Consider the following 22,126-nt stretch of genomic DNA (forward strand, 5'->3'; position numbering starts at 1 on the left):
AATATCATTTTATTTACTAATGGGAAACCTCAAAATGAGAAAAACCCATGGAAAGCATTACAAGCAATAAATAAAAAAAAGTCAAAGTAGAGCTTATAGTGAAGAGAGGAGAGCTCGTCCAAATCCCGAGCAAATTCAAGAGACTGTCGAAGGGAGGTTTTGAAGAGAAATACATATTCTATTTGTGCCCTGGAACATGAGATAATTACGGGCTTTCCAAACCGTCCAAAGCATCCAAAATCTAACCCAATCTAAAAAGTATGCATACGGCCGAATCAACGGTGGAAGCACTCCAAAAATCCAAAAATATGGGCCAAACCATATCCTAGGAAAACTATTGCAAAGACATGTAGAGATGTAATCCACAAATCGTTGGGTGTGAGAACAACACCACAATAAGTGTGGAATGTTCCCAGTACGGGCTCCACAATGAACACATCTCGAGGAGGCCATTCCTCTCGTGTGAAGAAATTTACCAGTTAGGAGAACCCAGTAATGCATCTCCACATGAATAATTGTTCTTTCAAAGGAAGCTTAGTATGCCACACTTTCATAAATTTGTTGCGCCACCCTTTATCCATATGACATAGCTTATTACAGTGTTCCTCTAGCTAAGAAGATGACTGCAAATGGCAATTTATTTTTTTGCAAATCAGGAGAGGATCAAGGATCTTGCATAATGCCAATCACAAAGTCGATCCTCAGCGACAAGCAACAAAATAGGAGATCTAGAATCAACAATCTCCTTGATGATCTGCCATGTGTGTCTGTAATGCATCCCAAGACCAAAAGTAAGAGGAGCTTCTCAAAATGAGAGCACATTCCCATTAGCATCAACATCCATTATCGCATCAATGCCTTCCCGGGATAGAAAATAAGCCTACCTTAGAGACTACTAAACAAGAAACTCATCGAAAGCCAAACTCCAATTCAAACTCTCAAGTATGAGCGAATTGCCATTTGTATCATTCCTACCATGCCATGTCAACTTCTTCGTGACTTGTTTCCAATCCACTACCAAACTTGAAGCAAGGGGGCAGCATGGAATCTTAGCTTCAAATTTTCCGAAACAACATCCTAGTAAGAAGGCTTCCAATGACCAAAAGCAGGCGTAGAGGCCGCATGAGAGCACAAAAAGGCCAACATCAACATCCAGGGCTCTTTTTGTTCCACCAGTACCAATAACGTGTGGCCTTCCTCTCAATAACATGAGAACACAAATGTAAGATATTCAGACCACCACATTGTTTTGGAGTACATAGTTTATCCATAGCAAGCAGACGCATCCCTTTTTTATGAGAGCAAGTAGACCAAAAATGATCCCAAATCCGAGACATGAAAGCACGAAGACGACGAGGTGGCCAATGCAACAGTGGTAGGAAAAACTGAGTATAAGCTATCGAGATGGACTGCACTATTCTGAGTCGTACATGTAACAGCTAGATAGAAAATTTCCAATACTATAATTTGCATCTAACTTTATGCTCAACCCAATCCGAATATTTGGCATTGTTCACCAACCAAGCCAAAGGGTTTCCAAGATGCCGCACTATCTGATCAGTCTTCACTATCTCGCCCAGCCACAATATAGAATGCCAATCCATCATAAGGATGATATCTGGGCCAAAACATGGAGTCATCAGCACATGCTTGAGCCACAAAATGATTGCAAGAAGGTGATTCCAATCCATGCAATCGACCAGATGCAGTCAAGGAGTCAAAGTAGAGCAATAGAGGATGAGTGGAAATAGCATAGAGCATGGGACATAACTGCCTAACTGAACGACCAAAGATCCCACAACTATGTAAGCTCACCATTAATAATTCCGGAAGATTAACTATGTTCATAAAGAAAGTAGACCACATGATGCATTTTCAATCCAAAACCCAAGCCTACCATAATCTGTGCAATGAAGTCCCACTAACAGTATCAAATGATTTCTCTACATCAACTTGCATGATAAGCACATCTTGTCCAGTATACTTTGCATACTCAATGACTATGAAAGCATTAGCAAGCATGATTTGCTTGCGAGGAATGAATTCATACTGAGTGGCATGTATGCCAGAAAACATATGATCTTTAATTCGTGTAGCAATCATTTTCGACATTAATTTGTAAATGACCGACAGAAGCGTAATGGGCCGCCAATGAGAAAAGGATTCACGGAGTGCTTGCTTAGGCAACCATTTCACAAGGCCTTCTTTCCACGGTTGTGGCAAAGATTGTGTAGTCCATGCATGGTTCATCATGAAAAGTAGAGGCTGCTTTAATGATTCCCAGAAGCGAAGGAAAAACTCTACCATAAGACCATCCCACCCAGGAGATTTCCAACGACCAAGTTTCAACAAACTACTATAAAGTTCAGCTTCAGTAAAATCAGCCTCAAGTGTGTTGGCATCATCCAGAGTCACTATTGGATGTACATACGATAGCAACAGTTATCTAGCTTGCAAGACCTCTTGTGAAGGAGTCTCGGAAGCTGCAAACACCTCTTGAAAATGATTCACCATGGAATGTGCCAATTAAATCTTATTAGTAGTCCATTGTCCTTTACTCTTTTAATGGTCGTGGATTGCCGCAAATGATGCAAGTGCTTAAAGGATTGCTTTGATGAATAGCCTTTGTCTATAACAGCATATTGTCGCGATCTGACTTTCCATTTTTCCAGTTTCCTCTTGTTATTATGCATCAAAGAGCTTGAGCAGCACATAAAATCTCTTGCTCAGAGATAGTGAGCAGTCTAGAATCCGCAAGATTTTAAAACTCTTGACAAGTGGACTTATCTGCTTTCATCTTGCCTCTTTGTTGTTGCATGTACCATGTACCATTATCGTGTATGGCTGCCAGGATACGCATAAAAAGCTGATACTAAGCCACATCCACATCAATAAACATATGGGACATAAGAGGAGGAATCACTGCTTCAATCATATTTTGGAAGGCTTTGTGCGATATGCATTATTAATATGCAACAACCGCTTACAAGGAAGAGGAGCCTCATCAAGAGATGCATCAAAATAAACTAGCAATCAAAAGAGGGAAATGATCAGATAAAGTAAAGGAACAATCAACCCTCATAGTACATGCAAACTTATCATATTGTTGAGCACCTAGCAGGTACCAGCAATCCAACCATGCTCGATATCTTGAGTACGCATCATGAGTAAAAGTGTAACTCTTCTTTGTAGAGCGAGTAAGGGACCACAAATCTAAAACACCTACATCACTGACCATATTATCCCAAGAAGAACGCTCAAAACTGAACATATGCGAATGCCAGATGTATTGTTAGTGTTCGCAGGTGCATTATTAAAATCCCCACACCAAAATGCCTACGATCTCCAAGGATATTTAGTTAGATCTTGCCAAAGATGGCTTCTTTGGGCTGAAGCAGTATAAGAATATATTCTGGTAACTTCCAATATATTTCCTTGAACAAAACATTGAACAACTATCCATCACCCCTTAGGGTCATTGTGTGCCAAGATTGGCTACAATTCATGTGGCACCATCATCAAAACACCGGAATAATTACTAGTGTCAGCATAAGCAATCCAAAATCCCGCAAAGTACGAAGCGAATTCATGGTGATTATGCTCTTGTAGAACCACAATATCTGTTTTTTGTGTATGTACAGAGTGCCAGACCAGCTTCCACTTATCATGATTGCATAACCCACACATATTGTATGTAAAACATCTGAGAGGAGGATGCATCTATACAATATTTACATGAGAATCGCAAGGAGAAACCATCATGAAGTAGTGCCCATTGGCACATCTACATCGATGCCAACAGTCAACAACGAAGAATCCACATGCATTCCTTGCGAAGAAGGGGGGTGCATATGCGATGACCCAGACATGGGACTAATCAAAGTATCTTTATATGAACGAACCACTCTATCCCACGCTTCAACCAATGTTTTGTGATCCACACACACACACACACACAACCAAAAACAAAACAAAACAAAAAAAATCAACGATAAATAGTTATACAAGCTTAAATAAAAAACCAGAAGCCATTTATTATCCTGCATTTGCATATGGATATGTTTTTTTTATCATATTCATGAATAGACACTGAATGCCTCTTAACATGACAGGTGGAAGTTCATTTTAACAAAGAAAGGAGATTGACAAAAGAAATAAGCTTTCAAAGAGTGCAGGATTTTCAGCTGTGCATAACAGAAAGTCATGTTAAAAAGTCAGAGCAGAAGATAGTAATCCCTGTCAGTATAAAAGCAGCGTATTCCAAATTTGTACTGGCTCCTGAGCATGGCATTCACTTTGGGTCTCAGGTATGTGGGACAACATCCATTTCCCACGTGCTTACAATCCTAAATGTGGGCGATTCTTCATTTAACTTCAAGCTCTCAGCAGAAGCAGATCTTGAAGCAGGAGAACCTTTTGTCGTGAGCAGCAGCAAACAGGAAAATGCTCCCAAGAAAGAGTCTGAGAAGGCGGTTGAGGGTGGAAAGGGAGGGGACTCCAAAAAAGGTGCAGGTGGGAAATCAAAAAAGGCACCTGAGAGGAGACCATCGTCAGCTAAACCGGAGACATTAGAGCTGAAGTATTTTACTCTCAGTCCACAATCTGGAACAATTCATCCCAATGAAAAACGAGAGGTCATGGTCTGCTTCAAAGCTGAAGCTCTTGGGAGCCTCTCAGAAAATGTTAGGGTCAGGATATCGGATTGTGATCCTTTGTTGTATCCACAAGATCCTGTGTACACTGTTAGTGGAGACTCTTGCATGCCAGGCATTGATGTAGGCCTAGAAACCATCTTTGAGGAGCACCATGTGGTTAGCAGTAATAATAATGAGAAGATTCCACCAAAAGGGACCTTTTCAAGAAAAGAGAATGTCTTCTCATTCGGTCCGGTGGTTTTAGCAGCTCCCGCCTCAAAGAGCACAGGCCAAAAACCTGCTGGTCAGATTGTGGAAGCAAAATTAAGGATAGAAAATCCATATAAGGTCCCTTGTTCACTTGAATTCTTGATTTCTTCTTCCTCTCAGCAAGTTCAGGACTCGTCCTGTTTTTCTGTTTCACCAAAAACTGGTGAAATTCCTCCATTGGAATACATGTTCGTTACCTGTTCATTTCTTCCCGCAACGATGAAAATATATTCATCCACCTTGGATATCATGCTTATGATTAAAGGGCAAGCACAAACATCCCTTTTCAAATGTGAATTAACTGGTGAAGGAACCTTGCCAAGCCTGAGCATTGAATGTCCCACACTACTTTCTCCTTTCAAAACTCCCTGGCTCAAATTTCCACGTCTTCTAAAAGGAAAATCAAGGGTGCTTCCTATTGTCCTGCAAAATAAGGGTTTGGTCACTGTCACAGGCAAGATGAAGATCCAAGGTAAGGACGTAAGCTGGATCTCATTTGCCTCTGTTCAGGGTGATCTACAAACAGCACTCAGCTTTGAATCCTCTTTCAGCATCCCAAGTGGGGATTCACAGAAAATTATGGCAAACTTTTCACCAATAGAAGCAAAGGCTTACAAGGAGGAGTTAGTATTCTTTATAGATGATAATCCTTCTGTGAAACCAACCATCCAGATAACCGGGGAATGTTATGATGAGGATATCGTCTTCTTGGGACTGCCCATGGATTCAGATAATGAGCTGTACTTTGAAGACTGCCCACTTGAATCTGAAAGATCACTTGAGTTCAGCCTCCAGAACAAGGCAGAGGACAGGCATTTTCGATTTGAATGGCCAAATGTTGAGTGCCTTACATTTTCTCCAGGATCTGGCTACCTGTTGGGAGGTCAGGTACAAAGCATACATGCAACCTTCTCCCCTTCCAAAGCAATGCAATATGTTGATCACGAAATCAAGCTTCAAGTGTGCAATATACATTATAAAGGAGAGCCTGAGACCGACCAAGTTGCTTTGTCACAGCAGCAGGGAGCTCCTGTGTCGAAGCAAGTGGAAAAAAAGCCTAATGTGCAGCCAGGGGGGGGTGCAAAGGAACCCACTTATGAGGTAGTTAAGGGCCGCAACAAGGTTATAATTGCCAAGCTTCGTGCCATAGCTGACACTGTGCGGTATGAATGCTTTGTTCAAGAAATAAACTTCAAAACAACAATGATGTTTCAAAAGAGAGCATTTTCGTTTCTGTTGAAAAATGTGAGCTCTATTGCAATGTCTTTTACTTGGATGGTGCAAGGTGTAGATGGAAGCACTCCACAACAAGAGATGTATGTTGTAAGCCCAGTCACTGCATCACTACAAGCAAAAGAATCTGTGCAGATTACTGTAAGGTTTTGTCCCATGGAAGTAGAAGACTGCAATCACACCTTGATTTGTGATATCCCAAACCTTGACCCTTCCAGCCCCCCTTTGAAGATTGCGTTAAAAGGCAAGGTGGCCCGTCCTTGGTGCTATTTTGAACTTCTTGGAAGTGGCTATGCTTGCAGGCGGCAAGATTCTGAGCAGGGCGTCGTAGATCCTCAGACCAATGTAATTGAGTTCGATTCTTTAGGATCAAATATGCACGGCATAAAGTACTTTGTGGCTACAAATCCCACCAGTAAACCTTACAAGTTCATATGGGAACAAAAGGTTGCACAAAAACAGGACCATTTGGCAGAAGTGGTACCCAGTGCTGCGAAGTTGAACACCGCTGAGGAACCCTTCAAATGCTTGACGATTACTGGCGAAATCATGGGCGGAAGAAAGTATGAAATGGCATTTCAATACAATCTCCCCAGAGTTGAGCACCATGAAAGTCTCTGGAATTTCAAGATACCAGAGCAAAAAATCGAAGTTCCATTCCTTCTGGTTAGCAACATCAAGAAGCCAGCTTTAAAACTGGATAAGTCTGTGATTAACTTTGGTCAAGTTCTTGTCGGTTCTCGAGTAAATCACACAGTGTACCTTCGAAATGAAGAGGCCATGCCCTTCTTTTTCTGCTTTGCCAGACGGAGCTATACAGGGATGCAGCATGAAAGTCAGTCTGCCATTAGAATCAAGCCAAGATCAGCAATTGTAAAGCCAGCTTCAATACTGCCTATTGAAGTCAGCTTTGCTCCTCTTACCGAAGGGAGAGTGAATGTGAAAGCAAGGTGCAATCTGAAGAGATTCAATCCACTATTCATCAGCATAAAAGGAGAGGCATATCAGTATCATGAAGAGGTCTATATGGATGCAGAAGACAATGGGGCTCCGATAAAGCTTTCATGCAAGGAGATTAACTGCATCAAAGTGAGACAAGTTGAAACAGATCACAAGAAGTTTATGAAGAGGCTTACAATCACCAACCTTGGGAAAGTTGCATTCCAGTTTTTGTGGGAATGGAGTCAGGATGCACCTGTAGTGGTGGAGCCAGCGGGTGGCATTGTGGGCAAGGGTGAAACGGTGCCTTGTGAGCTCTCAATTTCTGTTACCAAGGTAGATGAAGGACTTGACACTGATCTCTCTTGCCAAGTTATGCATGGGAAAACATATCAACTTCACATTTCAGGTATTCCATGTATTTACCGATAATTCTTGATAACCTAGTAAAGCTTGAGCAAACTTACTGCCTCACATCATGTGCCTCCTTACTATAGAAAAGCACTTTGGGCCTTTGAAACACATTTTCTCAGTAGTATCAAAGAAGAAGACATTATGGTGCAATTGACTCGGGAAATGTTTGCATCTTATGTTTTATGTTTGTTCATACTTGACAATGCATAATCAAACTCTTGTTTCTTCTTCTGCAGCATCCCAACCAGAAGACGAGGATGGGAAGAGACAAAGGCAGAGTGATTCCTCAGCTGCAAGATAATAAGGATTATCAGAACTCCTTGATGAGCTTTGATAACGACGATTATCAATAGGTCTCCTCGATGAGCTCTCCTCTCTCTCTCTCTCTCTCTCTCTCTCTCTCTCTCTCTCTGTGTGTGTGTGTGTGTGTGTGTCTTTCTATCACCCAAGTGTGGTAGATTGGTTATGCCATTTCCCTCTTGAATAGCAGGTCTTGATAGTTTCCTACAACGTTATTTAATACTCTTCTTCTTCTTCTTCCCCTCTCTCTCTCTCTCTCTCTCAAATCTCTTCCACTTCTGAAATTTTGGTCTATCCCTTGAGGCTCGTTGAGTGATCTGTAAGCAGTGTATTAGCTCTCTATCTTCCCTTTTTCAGCACACTCTTATGCAATCTCAAATTCTTTTGCGAGAAAGTGACGTTGCCATGTTACGGGAGCTGTTATCAAGGTAATGTTGTGCAAAGGGAAAATTTTCACTCTTCAAAATGAGGCCTCTCACAGGAGACATTGCCAAGAGGGATAATGATGGGGTAAGGAAAGGTCTTTTACTGACCTTTCTTCGTAAAAAGTGCGAACCAACGGGGAGCCGGGAGCCATAGCAGGAGCAGTTCTTACGGAGGGAAAGGTGAGCAAATCTTGACCTTTCCCCCCGGCCGTCAAGGTCTAAGCACTAGACTCTGACAACGAGCACGCACGCGCGTAATTTCTAGTAGATGAGTGGTCGAGAAATTACGTGTCTCGTAATTTCTAGTAGATGAGTGGTCGAGATCCCCTGTCCCCCGACCCTGGACCTTGACGGAGAGCTTTGTTTGTTGCCTCTGTTGTTAATTCTAGGTTTGAGTTAAGATGATAGTCTTTAATTAACATTGAAAAAAAATTGCATCCACAAATGTTGTGCACCTTTCTTTAACCCGAGAACATGTGTTCTTATCAAAATACTTCCACACCTTTTAAATGCCCTCTTTAAACTGATCAATGAGTGACTTTCCCCTTGGCATTACAATAGGTCTAAGGCCTATGTCACACTAGGTCAGTGGTCATCGCATGAAAGGGAGAGCAGCCAATAAAATTCGTTGCCTTCAACTTTGCAAGTCACCCTAGGCGGTGGCCAAGGAGAAAAAGGTCCACGTTGGACTCTTGAGTCACGGCCAGGGAGGGAGAAAAACGTCCGAGGAGTCATTGCGCCCATGGCTTCGAGCAGCCAATTAGTGCTCAGCATACGATTGCAAAGCTTCCAACAGCAGCCGCCTTGTGTGACAGGCTATGTGGAAGCATGGATATTTTCTTATGTGGACACTCTGGCCATGGTATGCCAACTCAAACATGATCGACGGTCGCGTCAGACTTCACCCTAATTTTAAGTGGTTGTCTGATCCGAATGATGATTAACTTTTTGGCATGTTAAAACTTGCCTTAGGGAATGAGGACAAGGTCGGACAAATCTTTGAATCCAATGTTTCGCTTTGTATATGTGTCCCTTCTTTGAAGAGCCACCTGACTTTCTTTTCAACTCTTTGTTTTAGACAAACTTATTTTAGTTTGTAAATGGTCCCTTCATTGCTTTTCAACCTTTTGTTTTAAAATGCCAATGTGAACCTTCACCTTGTTTCATTCTCAAATGCCAATGTGAATCTTCACCTTGTTTCATTCTGATTTCATTACACGGCCTTTGTATATAAGGAGTACCTAGTCTTTTGGCTTTTCAATTTCAAAAGCTATTGATATTCTACACTATCACCCTTCACTTTTGCATCTTAGATGTTTTGAAAGAGTTTTTTATTCATCTAAGATTGTAGAGAACCCTGCATAGTTTCTTGTTTTGCAAAGAGTTATCATGAAAGTCATATTGCCAAAGTTTTTTGACTTTAATGATTTGCGAATCCACCTAGAAGCTACTTTACTTACCTATTTACTAGGTGGACCTTAATAGCTTTTTAGAAAAATTTGGTAAGGAAAAAAAAAAAAGGCAATTACAAGTGGCCTTAGTTAAGAGTTGAATAAGATTTTTGCATCTTGGATAGTATCTTCCATGAGGAATATACCAATGCTACTCCCACATGTAGTTGTCAAGCTCAATTGCGAAAGCAAACTAGAGCGCATTGCTTTCAGTATGTTGGGAGTACCAATGCTACTCCCACATGTACCTGTCAAACTCAATTGTGAAAGCAAACTAGAGAGCATTGCTTTTCAGCATGATGGGCATATTATGCTTGAAAGCTTCATTAATGCTCTTCAATGAAGAGGAATCATCAATGGCATCTTGATCAATGATTGAGCAAGTTTTTGGGCAATGTACTATTGATTGTGTGGCTTCTTGATTAGATTTCTGCATTTACTAGGCAAGTGCGAGAGCAAGAGCAAGACTTTAATCATTTACTCACAAATAAAGTGAGAAATATATATAGCTTTCTTTTTTTTTTTGTGAAAGTGATGATTTAATTCAAAAATAACATAACCAAACTTCTTCTCAACATCACTAGCACTAATCAAGCCTTCTCATCTACCGAATAGGGCCATTTTGGATGCAAATCAAATCCAAATTCTTGGGCTATTCTAAAGTTAACTTTTGGATGGAGTCTTATAAGATGGACTACATATGGTTTGGTTATAGTATTAAACCCATCTTTGCCCACAAAGCTTAAAAGATAGGGATTAAAGGGGTTGCATGTTGGAAGGGCCCCAGGACTAGCTCATCTTGGATGACACATGTAGAAATCTCTATTACATACAATGCCTACCCTTGAAAAGCCGAACTCATTTAGAACAAGATCATTAAATAACCTTAGATATGAAGGCTCCTACATCAATTTGGACTACATATGGTTAGGTATATCATCTTTGCCCACAAAGCTTAAAAGATAGGGATTAAAGGGGTTGCATGTTGGAAGGGCCTCAGGACTACTAGCTCATCTTGGATGACACATGTAGAAATCTCTATTACATACAATGCCTACCCTTGAAAAGCCGAACTCATTTAGAACAAGATCATTAAATAACCTTGGATATGAAGGCTCCTACCTCAATTTGGACTACATATGGTTAGGTATATCATCTTTGCCCACAAAGCTTAAAAGATAGGGATTGAAGGGGTTGCATGTTGGAAGGGCATCAGGACTAGCTCATCTTGGATGACACATGTAGAAATCTCTATTACATACAATGCCTACCTTGAAAAGCCAAACTCATTTAGAACAAGATCATTAAATAACCTTGGATATGAAGGCTCCTACCTCAATTTGGGTCCTTAGACTCTACCATTGGCCATATACCAATATTATGATCAAAGGCTTCCTAAACAGTGTAAAAATTCAAGTGGACTAATCCGAATGGAAATTATCAATGATTGAAAGGAAAGTGGAAATTTTAGTGGACTAATTATCAATGCCTATGTAGGTTTAAATAAATTTGGACCTTCCCTAAAGCCAAGAAAATGGCCTTCCTTTGGTTAATATTAAAGAAACTAGTATAGGCAGGTTCAATTGTTGAACCTATTGGTCTTCAGAATGGAATCTTCACAGGTGCCATCTTGACGAACAAACTCTGATTCATCTAATTTTCACTTGCATTTCAAACAAAGTTTAGCCGGATTCATGCATTCCACCTTCTTTATTCTTTACCTTTCTACGCATGCAAAGCTTGGCAAGTGCCATAGGGTAGATATCTGTTAACCCTCACGGCTCACGGACACCCCATCACCTACGATGGACGCGTATTATGTATTTGGTAGAGTCAGGTACCGGGCTTGTCGGTCCAATAGGGAAAGGTAGAGTGATCGCCGATGAGAGGCGCACTTTAACTTGGACATTCAAGGGATTAGTTGGCTAAGCATGGGCGCCCAAGTGTGAATGGGGTGAGCTCCTATAAAAGCCAACTAAACCTAATTTTTACTCATTCTCTCATTTGTGCAATTGAAGAGTGCTCTTGCTCCATCTCCATCTTCTTCTTCTTCACCTCCTTGTGTGTGTGTGTGAGAGAGAGAGAGAGGGAGAGTGTGTGTGCGATCGAGCATTACGAAGGCACGACGACGGCGAAGCGATTGAGCGCGGCACGACTGCAGCTTCTTCTTCATCGCGGCGAGGAATCCACCACGAAGGCGAGCGTAGAGCGGTGAGTGACACACCCTTTGTTTCCTTGAGCTTGCTTGTTTAGGCTTGTTGTGTGCTTGGAGCCGTTTGTGGCTCGCACACGGTGTATTGGCAAGTCCCTTGCTTCGACAGTGCGGCAAGGAGCACACATTTTTGGCGCCGCTACCGGGGATATGCCCTACACTAAGCTCGGTTAGCACTTTACGCTTCCTTGTGGTGCAATTTCTATCATAGGAAAGGCAGGGAAGGAGTGTGTGGAGATTTCTGTTTTTTGCGTTTTCTGCATTTGCTGTCAAGTTTCAATTTCTGCTATTGTCTGCGTTTTTTTAATTTCCGCAATTTCTGCATTTTCAAGTTTGGCGTTTTCAATTTCTGTAATTTTTTGCTTTTCTGCTAATTTCTGCATTTTCTGCAATTTCTGCGTTTTTTTTGCAATTTCTGCAATTTTCTGCAATTTTTGCATTTCTGCGTTTTTCAATTTTCTGCATTTCTGCATTTTCAATTTCCGCGTTTTCAGTTTCTACAATTTCTGCATATCTTCGTTTTCAATCTCTGTATTTTCTGCACCAAAAAGAAAAAGAGAAAAAAATTCCTGGAAAAAAAAAATTTAAAAAAAAATAAAATAAATCAGAAATTAAAAAACACGAGTGAGCGGGCGGCGAAATTTTTCGAAAATAAAAAACGTGACTCTTAAAACGGACGGGTTGGTTTGTATAAAAGGTAGATCGGGATCGGGATCATTTTCCGAAGCCCAAGCCCAAGCCCAAGCTCAGGCCTCAGTCCTATGATATATACTAGACTCACTCTTATATATATACCCTACTCCCTCAAGAGAGAATGAGAGCATGTGGGACAAGTCCTCCACTCTCCTCCTTTCTCTTCCCACTTGCACCCTTAGACTTTCTAGTTTGGGCCTAGTTCCCTACTGGAAATTGACAGTTTTAGGGATTCCGAGGGCATAGAGTGACCAAACGGAGGGCTGTAAAGCACGGCACGACCCTCTGACCGATACGCTCGTTTCGAGCTATCAAACGGCCCATTCCATGACACGCTCTAAAAAATCTAGCAAAAAAACAAACAAAAAACACGCTAAAAACTAGTCACAAGGCCTCCTAGAGCAGCTTTTTGACACCTGAGGGTATCAAAAGCACATGCACTTACGCTCTAGGCGGGTGCTAGAACACGAGCATATTGAGGGTGCCTCTGTTCATACGGACACCCATTACCCATCCACGATAGCCTCTAGACCCTCAGGGGGGACACAAGGTAGCACCACCCAAGACCCTAAAATAGCCGCTAGTGATTCCTCCTCCGACTCAGAAATCATGGAAGCATACCCTACCCAAAACACTGAGAGAGAAGGCCATGCACCTCCCGAAGCTCCACAGCCTAGTACTAGTATGTTTAGCCGTTTCATGGAAACATTAGGTAGAGCTACTCGCTCGGAACCTGATGCAAATGAAGCACACGAAGGGGGTGGGGAAGTGGAATCTCCTTTCACATCGCACGTGGACCCCACACCCCCAAAGAGTGTCCATGTGGATATCCTACCAACTTCTTACCAAGAAGGCCCTGTTGAGCTGCCTCCTTCAGAAGTTCCCTCTAGAGTACCGTTGGTGACAAGTAAAACCACGGGGAGCAATATTGCTTCTACCTCACAAGAAACCGTTAACACGTCGACTTTAGAAGGATGGTTCATTAATGATCATTGGACATACGACCTCCACACTGAGGTGTTGACGGATCTACACTCTGGCCACGCCTACCATGTAGGATGGATAGAGATTGTACAATCCACCTCTAGTGCCACGAGCATCGAAGATCAACAGAAAATGATCTGTAATGTTATCCATGGTGTTATTCAATCAGAAAGGCAAAACCGAGGGGTAAATATACTCTCAACTGGCCCCATGAGATTTCTGGATACGAGCAAGGCTCAACAGCCTACTCTATCACAAATGGAAACTCCTCTAATGAGCCCCATGGACCCATCTTACGTCATTTCACCTGGGGTCTCTATGCAATCTGAGCCTCCGAGCGAAAACTTTAGCTTCCTTAACTTGGCTCAACCCTCTATCAAGGAAAACACAGTGCTCACTCCAGGGATAAGCCTAACAGAGAATGTACCGATGACATCTACGGTTAGCGCAGTGCCACTACCTAGTGTTGTAGTACCTAATATGGGGCCTCGACCATATGTGCCTCTAGCCCCTTATGCACACATGGCCCCCACACCTCCAATTGTACCACTTGATTATGCTCCTCGAGTGCCGCTCCCTAGCTCTTATCCGAGTGGACCTATGCCCGGTTATGTTCCATATCCTGCATCATCCACACATATGCCAAGACCGGCACCCATCCCTCTCCCACATATGATTCCAAGAGTACCTCCACCGGCCCTACCTCCTCACATAGGTGACTTGGCAGCGTTTGCTCAAACCATAGGTCGATCTATCGCGGAAAATATGCGTCACGCATCTGATAGAGAGCCTAGAAGTAAGGCAGTACAAATTGCCAAACTCACGCAAAAATTCAATGGGGACGAAGATGCTAGAAAACACATTGAAGTGTTTGAACAAGTATGTGATTCCTTAGGGGAACGCAACGAACTACATAAGTGCAATGCCTTAAGCTTGACATTAAGTGGGAAGGCTGGAGATTGGTATAGGACCCTAAGGGTGGACGAGAAAACAATCTACCCTACCCTTCGAAGGTTGTTTCTAAAGGAGTACATACGAGAAGGTGTGCTTTGGGGTGTAGCATCTCAGCTACAGAAGGCCGAACGTAAGGAAGGAGAGTCAGTAAGGGACTTCATTAGTCGTCTAAAGCACTTAAACTCTCGTTGTCCTGTAAATGAGCGCTTCAACAATAACCAACTGCTTGATCGATTCATTCGAGGGTTGAGGAATGAAGGAATCTATAATGGACTAGTGATTAGAGGTATCACAACCTGGGAAGATGTCACTGCCAATGCAATCCAATTAGAGGACAACTTGATGATAGCAGGCATGAGGGTGTCTACTGACACGAGATCCACTAGCTCACAAGCCATTGAGTATGAACCCATGACTGCAAAGCCCATTGCCAATGAGCCAAAGGTATTTGAGACATTCTTGACAGACCTCACCAAGGCAATCCAAGAGTCTCTTAAGGATAATCGACCCCCTCAAAATAGTCACATGTATCCAAGAAGGGAGCAACAATGGTGTTCCATTTGCTTAGGTCCACATAGCACTAGTGAGTGCCCTACGTTTAGAGTAAAATTTAATGGAACTTGCAACGCATGTGGTAGGTATGGTCACCAAGCTAAGGATTGTTTAATGATCAAACGTATGATGGCAAATAGACCACCTGTAGCCTGGACGGATGCACCTCGAGCTCCTGTATTGATGCCTGCTCCACCTGTTGAGCAACTACCGCAACACATGGTCCCTAGATCTCAAAATGTTGTACAAGCTACACCGCTACCACCTCCTGTGCTAGGACCGCAGCCCCCGCATCCAAGAGTCGCCCCTATGAACCAAGTGGGTTGTGAGCCATCTAATGCTTATGCAGATGGTTGTGAGGAGGAAATAGACACTAGTATTGCCTACGGACTTGATACATTGGAAGAGTGTCCTATATACTACATGGAAGATTGTTGGGGACAAGTCAAGCCGGTTTATCAAGCTGCTGCTCTCGCATCCAGAGGTCAAAATATCAACACCCAGGCTAGGAGGCCACCTCTTCAATGCTACGAATGTGGTGGACCACATCGAGTAGCGGAGTGCCCTATTAGGCTACAAAAGAATGCTGCACAGATGCAAGTGAATCAAGGGAGCACGTCTGCAATGCCAATACTCACATGTAATCGTTGTGGCATAGATCACTTGATTGCCCAATGCCCCTATAACCCAAATGCGCCTAAAATCACACCCCTGAATTTGGTCAAAATTGCTAGTGTGACATCGCCAATACCACCTGTCGCACCCGCTTATGCGATTACACGGTCCATGCTTCAAGGGCCAGGACATATCCTCGAAGAGAGAGATACCGCGTTAGTTATCCAAGCAAAGAAAAAGAAGACACGAAGGAAGAAGTCGCAGAATACGAAAAATTCAAAGCCAAGTTCCAAAACAAACATAGGAACAGGAGATGACCCCGTGTATATGAATGACCTCGAGGATGATTCAGATTCAGTCGAGACAATGGAGGAAAGACCGACAAAGAAAACCGTAACATGGAACCAAATGAAAACCGAATAAGAGAAAACCATAAAGAGCCTCTGAAAACACCACAAGTGTTTCCAAATCCAATCCAAGACCCCCATGATAAACCGCAGGGGCAAAAAGGGAAGAATCGTAAAAAGAAGATTGGGACGTACCCAAACCCTGTAGACGAGATTAAGCAGGTGAAACATCTAAGAGATTTAGTGGAGGAGACTCAAAGGAAACTAGAACCAGAACCCATGCAGGTCAAAATTCATGACACAGTGTTTCCCACGCAAGTTCATCCACCCCACATGAACCATAGACCGTTAGCCATATCTAGTATCATCCAAGAAGGGAGTGAGGACGGGACATCAGAAAGTGAGCATACACCCTTCTTGTTGGGAAGCATGTTTAACGAAGGAATACCTGATCCCATTGAGGAATATGAGATTCCATCCTCACCAGTTCCTAGTCAAGGACCTACACCCTGCAAAACGCCAATGAATGTTGCCAAACTAGTGGACTTCATGTCTTCTGAGGTCCGAACCACGATCATAGCAAAGCTGCATGGAGATCCTGAGTTATTCCTTGCACTTCGAGCATTCCTTAACGGAGAGCTATGAACGGGATTACCGCAGTTTGCGCAACCAAATAGGCTTGACTCGATTATGATTGATGAGGAAAATCATGTGCAATCACTTGACTTAGATGGACACGAGTCTGTGATCGAGGTACCCATTAACGAATTAGGGCAGTATTTTGAAGGCGACGAGTCTAATGCAACCCTACCCATCACTACCAAGGGATTAACTATAAAGGGAATTCTTGATGGTGGTGCGGGAGTTAGCATCGTTACAAAAGATTGTTGGGAATCCATGGGAAAACCCCGCCTCAGTGTTACTAACATTGTGGTAAAGATGGCAAATGGTACCATAGCCAAACCTATGGGGATGCTCAAGGATCTTAAGATCAAAGTTCTAGGACACAAGGTACGACATACGTTCATTGTAATGGATTTCTCTAAACACCTTATGTCATATGAAATGATTTTAGGACGACCATTCATGAGGGAAGCACAAATGGTTCACGATTGGTCTAAAAATCATGTCTATTTGCAATTCCAAGACTCTGTCCTTAGAGTGGATTTGGTGACTGGTAAGGTACACCCCTTAGGGAGTAAAACCATTATTGATCATCGCTCTGACACCACAGTTCACTCGGTCCCGCTACAATATTGTTACACTTGTAAGAAGGATACAGACATTGGCCAAGATTCTCCTTACATGGATGTGTTACCGGGTATGACGGAATCAGACAATGTGGATTGGGTCCACCTAGCATCAACCATAGACACTTGGGGAAATAGGGGGACGACCTGGGTAACACCTGAGGGGGATGAAATGCCTATACCCTTAAATATGCTACAAGCAATGCATATCGCTTTCGACAAGACTCATCCTAATGTCACGAAAAAAACATACAAGTGGGTCCCTAAAGCTTCTTTAGTGACCATAGCTAGTGCTAAAAAACAGAAGCCTTGTAAGAAACGTACCACTCGCTCCAAGAAAAGTAAGAAAATGTTGCGTTGGATCCCTAAACGACTATTGGAAGCCCAAGGCTACTATCAAGGAAATGATCAAATCTGGGTACCAAAACGTAGATTGTGCTCTTACCTATCACCTGACCCAAGTGAGCCCAATCCCGTAGCTCCAAAACGAATCAATGATCGTGGAAAGGAAAAAATCACAGAATGCTACACACCCGCTCCCAAGCTAGTTTGGGTACCAAAGAAAGAACGATTTGTTCCACCTAGCTCAGGAAGGGGAGAGTCCCATGAAGATTCTAGCTCATCATGTAATATATCCATAGAGGTAAAAGCTTCTACACAGTCTCCATCTATAGTAGTGGACCTCCATGAAGCTACCAAAGAATCCACACCTCCCAGTGTTCAAGAATCACCTAATGAACCACTTCAAGTTCGATCCTGGGAGAGTACCTTACCACCCTTGCAGCTTGACAAGGCACCTAGGGTAATAGAAAACTACTGGCAAAAATCCTCACCTATTACCAACTGGAACAATTGGTTTCAAAGGGTGACAAGCTCATTTCAAACGGTATGATCTACCCAAGGAAGGGGGGAGTGTTTGTGGACATCCATCATTCACTTGTTTCCCTCTCAACCTTTTTCCCTGACCTCTCAATTCCAATCTTAGGGAATGTACATATAAAGCTTTATACTCACAAAAAACAAAAAAATAAAGAGCAAGAGCAATTAGCAAACGAGTATGCACATTAAAGTCAAAACATTGACTCAGACCTACACATGTCACATCTGGTACAGTGAAACAGAAACCTATGCCATAAAACACCTTCGATCCTCATCACTTGAGTAATGGAGGGTAGGTAAGATTAGTACGATAGGAGTGTTTCTGTTTTAGAGTTGAGTGATTAGCAAAGATCTCTTTTCCCACTAATGTGCCTCCTGGAGGTATTCCTTTTGTTTCCTAAGTGTGTACAGGAGCGTGTTGCTATTGATAGGATTTGGACCTTCATGGAACCTTTCTCTCGTTCACACTTCAAATCAAGCGCGACCATCAACACAAACAGGTGTTTCTTATCCATTAGCATTGCCCTTATCTTTTTGCATCTATGATTGTCTGCTTTGATTGTGATTGGTAGCATAATATTCAGCGCATTTGCTTAGTATCAAACATTTAATTCAATGTAATGTTTTGTCATAATCACTTGTTTAGGTGTAAAAATCAAGCAGTCCGACTAAGCTAGTTTGACCAAGCTAGGTATTAGAAATCTTCTCTTAATACCATGGGGAATGCCTTCCTAATAAACAATGGTTACTTAGGTTCTTAATCTGATTTAGGCAGCATTGTATGAAATGTACTAGGGATTTCTAGTGGGCTTAATCCTATTGACCTTTAGCTTAAGTATTATAAAGGGAGTTTACTAATGTGATGAGCCTGGGGAGGGTAACAGTGTTATATGACCCCCCGAAGTTACAAAATTAAAATGCTGAAAATGAACAAACAAAAAATCAAAGTGCCACAATGTAAAATTTTAAGCTGGAAGAGAAATCTCAGCTTGATTTGGTACTTCACTCACATGTATCGCCTATGGTACTAGAGCCCTAGAGGTTCCCAGTGTGGGCGCTTTTCCTTGAAAAGCAAAAAACCCAAGGCATACAAAATAAGCACACACATCATAATTGAATCAATGTGAAAAGACTTTGGGGGGTCAAAGAAAAAGTAATCAATCAGGCGATGATTTCATGAGAAATTCCTTTTATGGTAGCTTAACTACAAAGTCTTCTGGATATAGCCTCTAGTCAGCCCTTGAACATGAATACTTGGCTCTCGCGATTAAGCAACTTAATTGACCACAGAAAGTTAAGAAGCTTACCCATGGTATTAATATTCGATCTCTAGTGCTTTTCGACCGTCAAATTAGTGACCCCAGACTTGTTTAATTTTCTACCTTTACATCTGTTTATGCATTTGATTACATTGCAATTTAATGTTCATTGCTACCAAATTGTTTGAAATTCTTTGACCAATCAATTTGTCTACCTAAAACTGCATATGCTTTTTAAGAGAATGCCATTACTGTGCCAATGTTGTTTGATTTTGCACTGACTGAAGAAGGCTAAGGACATTCATCTCAAATGCTCTTCCACCTCGACGACCCAGCTTCAACTCAATAGCTTCCGAGGACGGAATCTACATCAGGAAGGGGGGCATGTTAACCCTCACGGCTCACGGACACCCCATCACCTACGATGGACGCGTATTATGTATTTGGTAGAGTCAGGTACCGGGCTTGTCGGTCCAATAGGGAAAGGTAGAGTGATCGCCGATGAGAGGCGCACTTTAACTTGGACATTCAAGGGATTAGTTGGCTAAGCATGGGCGCCCAAGTGTGAATGGGGTGAGCTCCTATAAAAGCCAACTAAACCTAATTTTTACTCATTCTCTCATTTGTGCAATTGAAGAGTGCTCTTGCTCCATCTCCATCTTCTTCTTCTTCACCTCCTTGTGTGTGTGTGTGAGAGAGAGAGAGAGAGGGAGAGTGTGTGTGCGATCGAGCATTACGAAGGCACGACGGCGGCGAAGCGGTTGAGCGCGGCACGACTGCAGCTTCTTCTTCATCGCGGCGAGGAATCCACCACGAAGGCGAGCGTAGAGCGGTGAGTGACACACACTTTGTTTCCTTGAGCTTGCTAGTTTAGGCTTGTTGTGTGCTTGGAGCCGTTTGTGGCTCGCACACGGTGTATTGGCAAGTCCCTTGCTTCGACAGTGCGGCAAGGAGCGCACAATATCCCCTCTGGCATGTAACTAAAATTCATCTATTGTGCATTATCAGGCTTCACAAATAATTAAATCTCTTTAGAGAAAATAGCATCCATTTGTTGAGTGCTTTCAAGTCATCCCTTACATATATATTATGTTCGGTGAAATTTGAAAAAAATATATAGGATTACATTTACAAAAGAGAGTCTTCAAAATTGCTAAAAAAAACCTCAAGTTTCTTAACAAAAAGAGGTCATTTTTCTACCTCATAGCATTTAAGTTTAGGGATTTTTTCAATCCCCTTGAACTTACAAGATATATAGATGATTTCTTTAAGTCAATCCACCCCCCCCCCCCCCCCCTTGTGGCCCCATACATGGACACTTGAATAACTGCATGGCTCTTAGGAGCACATGTGTTCCTAGCACTTGTAGAAAATCTTGTACCAAAATTGGCTATATTTGAAGGTTTCTACATTGACCAATTTTGTAGGTTTTTCACTTCTTATTTAAAGTTATTGACAGTGACAAGAGTTGTAAAAAAGGGCGAGCTATGAAGCAAGGAAAGGAGTAGTGATATCCAAGTCGAATTGCCAAATACCACGTCAAGGAAGAACATTTTCTTAGCTATGTCTCGGTGTTGGAGCAAGCAAACCCAAGGTGTCTCAATAGATGAGAATAGATATTTTAGAAGCTCATGCGCTATCAAACATTTTCCATGTTGCAAAATTCAAATGTCCAAGCAAGTCTTGTATGTGGTGTTTGTAACATGTTTACTCAACTCAAGGTCCCCCACTCAGTAAGTGAGCTTTTTGTCAAAAGAACCTCTTTCATTATAATCTTGAACAATACTGATAGCACAACATCATTTGTATCAATTTAAAATTGCTAGTGCCTTGGGTGTTCATTGAAGGAATATAGCGGCAATAAGTTCTTGGCTAGAGATGAAAGATAAAGATGAATTTTTTCTATTTAGTGCCTGTCATATAAAATTGTTTTGATATAGCATTATTACACGTGATATTAGAGATTTTGTCTATTTCTTTTGGAGATGAGAGACGAGTTTCACCTAATAAAAAGGACATATGTAAGCAAAGAAGTCAAAAAAGAATTGTTGTCAAACATCCTGTGTATCTTCTTAATGACTCTTAGGTAACCTCTTATTCTTGCAATAATTATTTGTCAAGTGTTTCATTTAGACTTATGTTCATGGAGAGTATTTTTGAATACTAGTATAGCCTCTACACAAAACCAACTTGGGTATTCTATTGCAAAGCAGTGGTTGCATACACTACCAAAAGTTTCTAACTTGGTACAAATTTGTTGTAAGTTTTTCAATCAAAGGCGGCAAAACAAATTTAGGCATCACAAAAAAAGTCATTTGTGTACATGCTCCATTTTTTTATTAATGTCAGTGCTTGCTTACTTTTTTTAGTGATGTTATTATGTCAACTATTGATTTTGTAGATAATTTTTCATTTAAAGTACAATGAGATTCAATCCATGCGTTGGTGGTCAACCCAAACGCACATATGAGAAACTCAACACAGTCTGTTGAGAAGACACTACATTTGTATATATCAAATGAAAGATTCATGAGATGTTGTTTGTTTAGCATTGTTTTATGCTTCATGACAAGTGGCTAAAACAACAAGGATATCATTTGCAAAATCACTAGGTGTGGTCAAATGGTACTGCTTCACGATTTAAGGCACATAGACCTTTCTATTTTGTGGCAAGGTACTTTGGCATGCTTTCATGTGATGCATAACTTCTCTACT

At 41.9% G+C, this 22,126-nt stretch overlaps 1 protein-coding gene across 6 annotated transcripts in view; it reads left to right on the plus strand.

Annotated features, from left to right (window-relative positions):
• Positions 1–21,196, plus strand: part of LOC147463924 (uncharacterized) — a 260,902-nt gene extending 239,706 nt beyond the window's left edge. For 2 of the 6 annotated variants that reach the window (XM_086491966.1, XM_086491975.1), the window contains 2 exons: positions 4,113–7,485; positions 7,727–8,584. In XM_086491966.1, the coding sequence (XP_086348092.1) occupies positions 4,113–7,485; positions 7,727–7,791 (3,438 nt within the window). In that variant the 3' untranslated portion in view covers positions 7,792–8,584. Of the gene's footprint in view, positions 1–4,112; positions 7,486–7,726; positions 8,587–8,776; positions 9,404–20,870 lie in introns of those variants that run through there. The other 4 variants (XR_015185506.1, XR_015185507.1, XM_086491978.1 and 1 more) reach the window with 4 other exon arrangements.
• Positions 21,197–22,126: the final 930 nt, after the last annotated feature.

Source organism: Adiantum capillus-veneris, chromosome 2, assembly GCF_014529385.1.
Source record: "Adiantum capillus-veneris isolate H3 chromosome 2, ASM1452938v2, whole genome shotgun sequence".
Classification (NCBI taxonomy): domain Eukaryota; kingdom Viridiplantae; phylum Streptophyta; class Polypodiopsida; order Polypodiales; family Pteridaceae; genus Adiantum; species Adiantum capillus-veneris.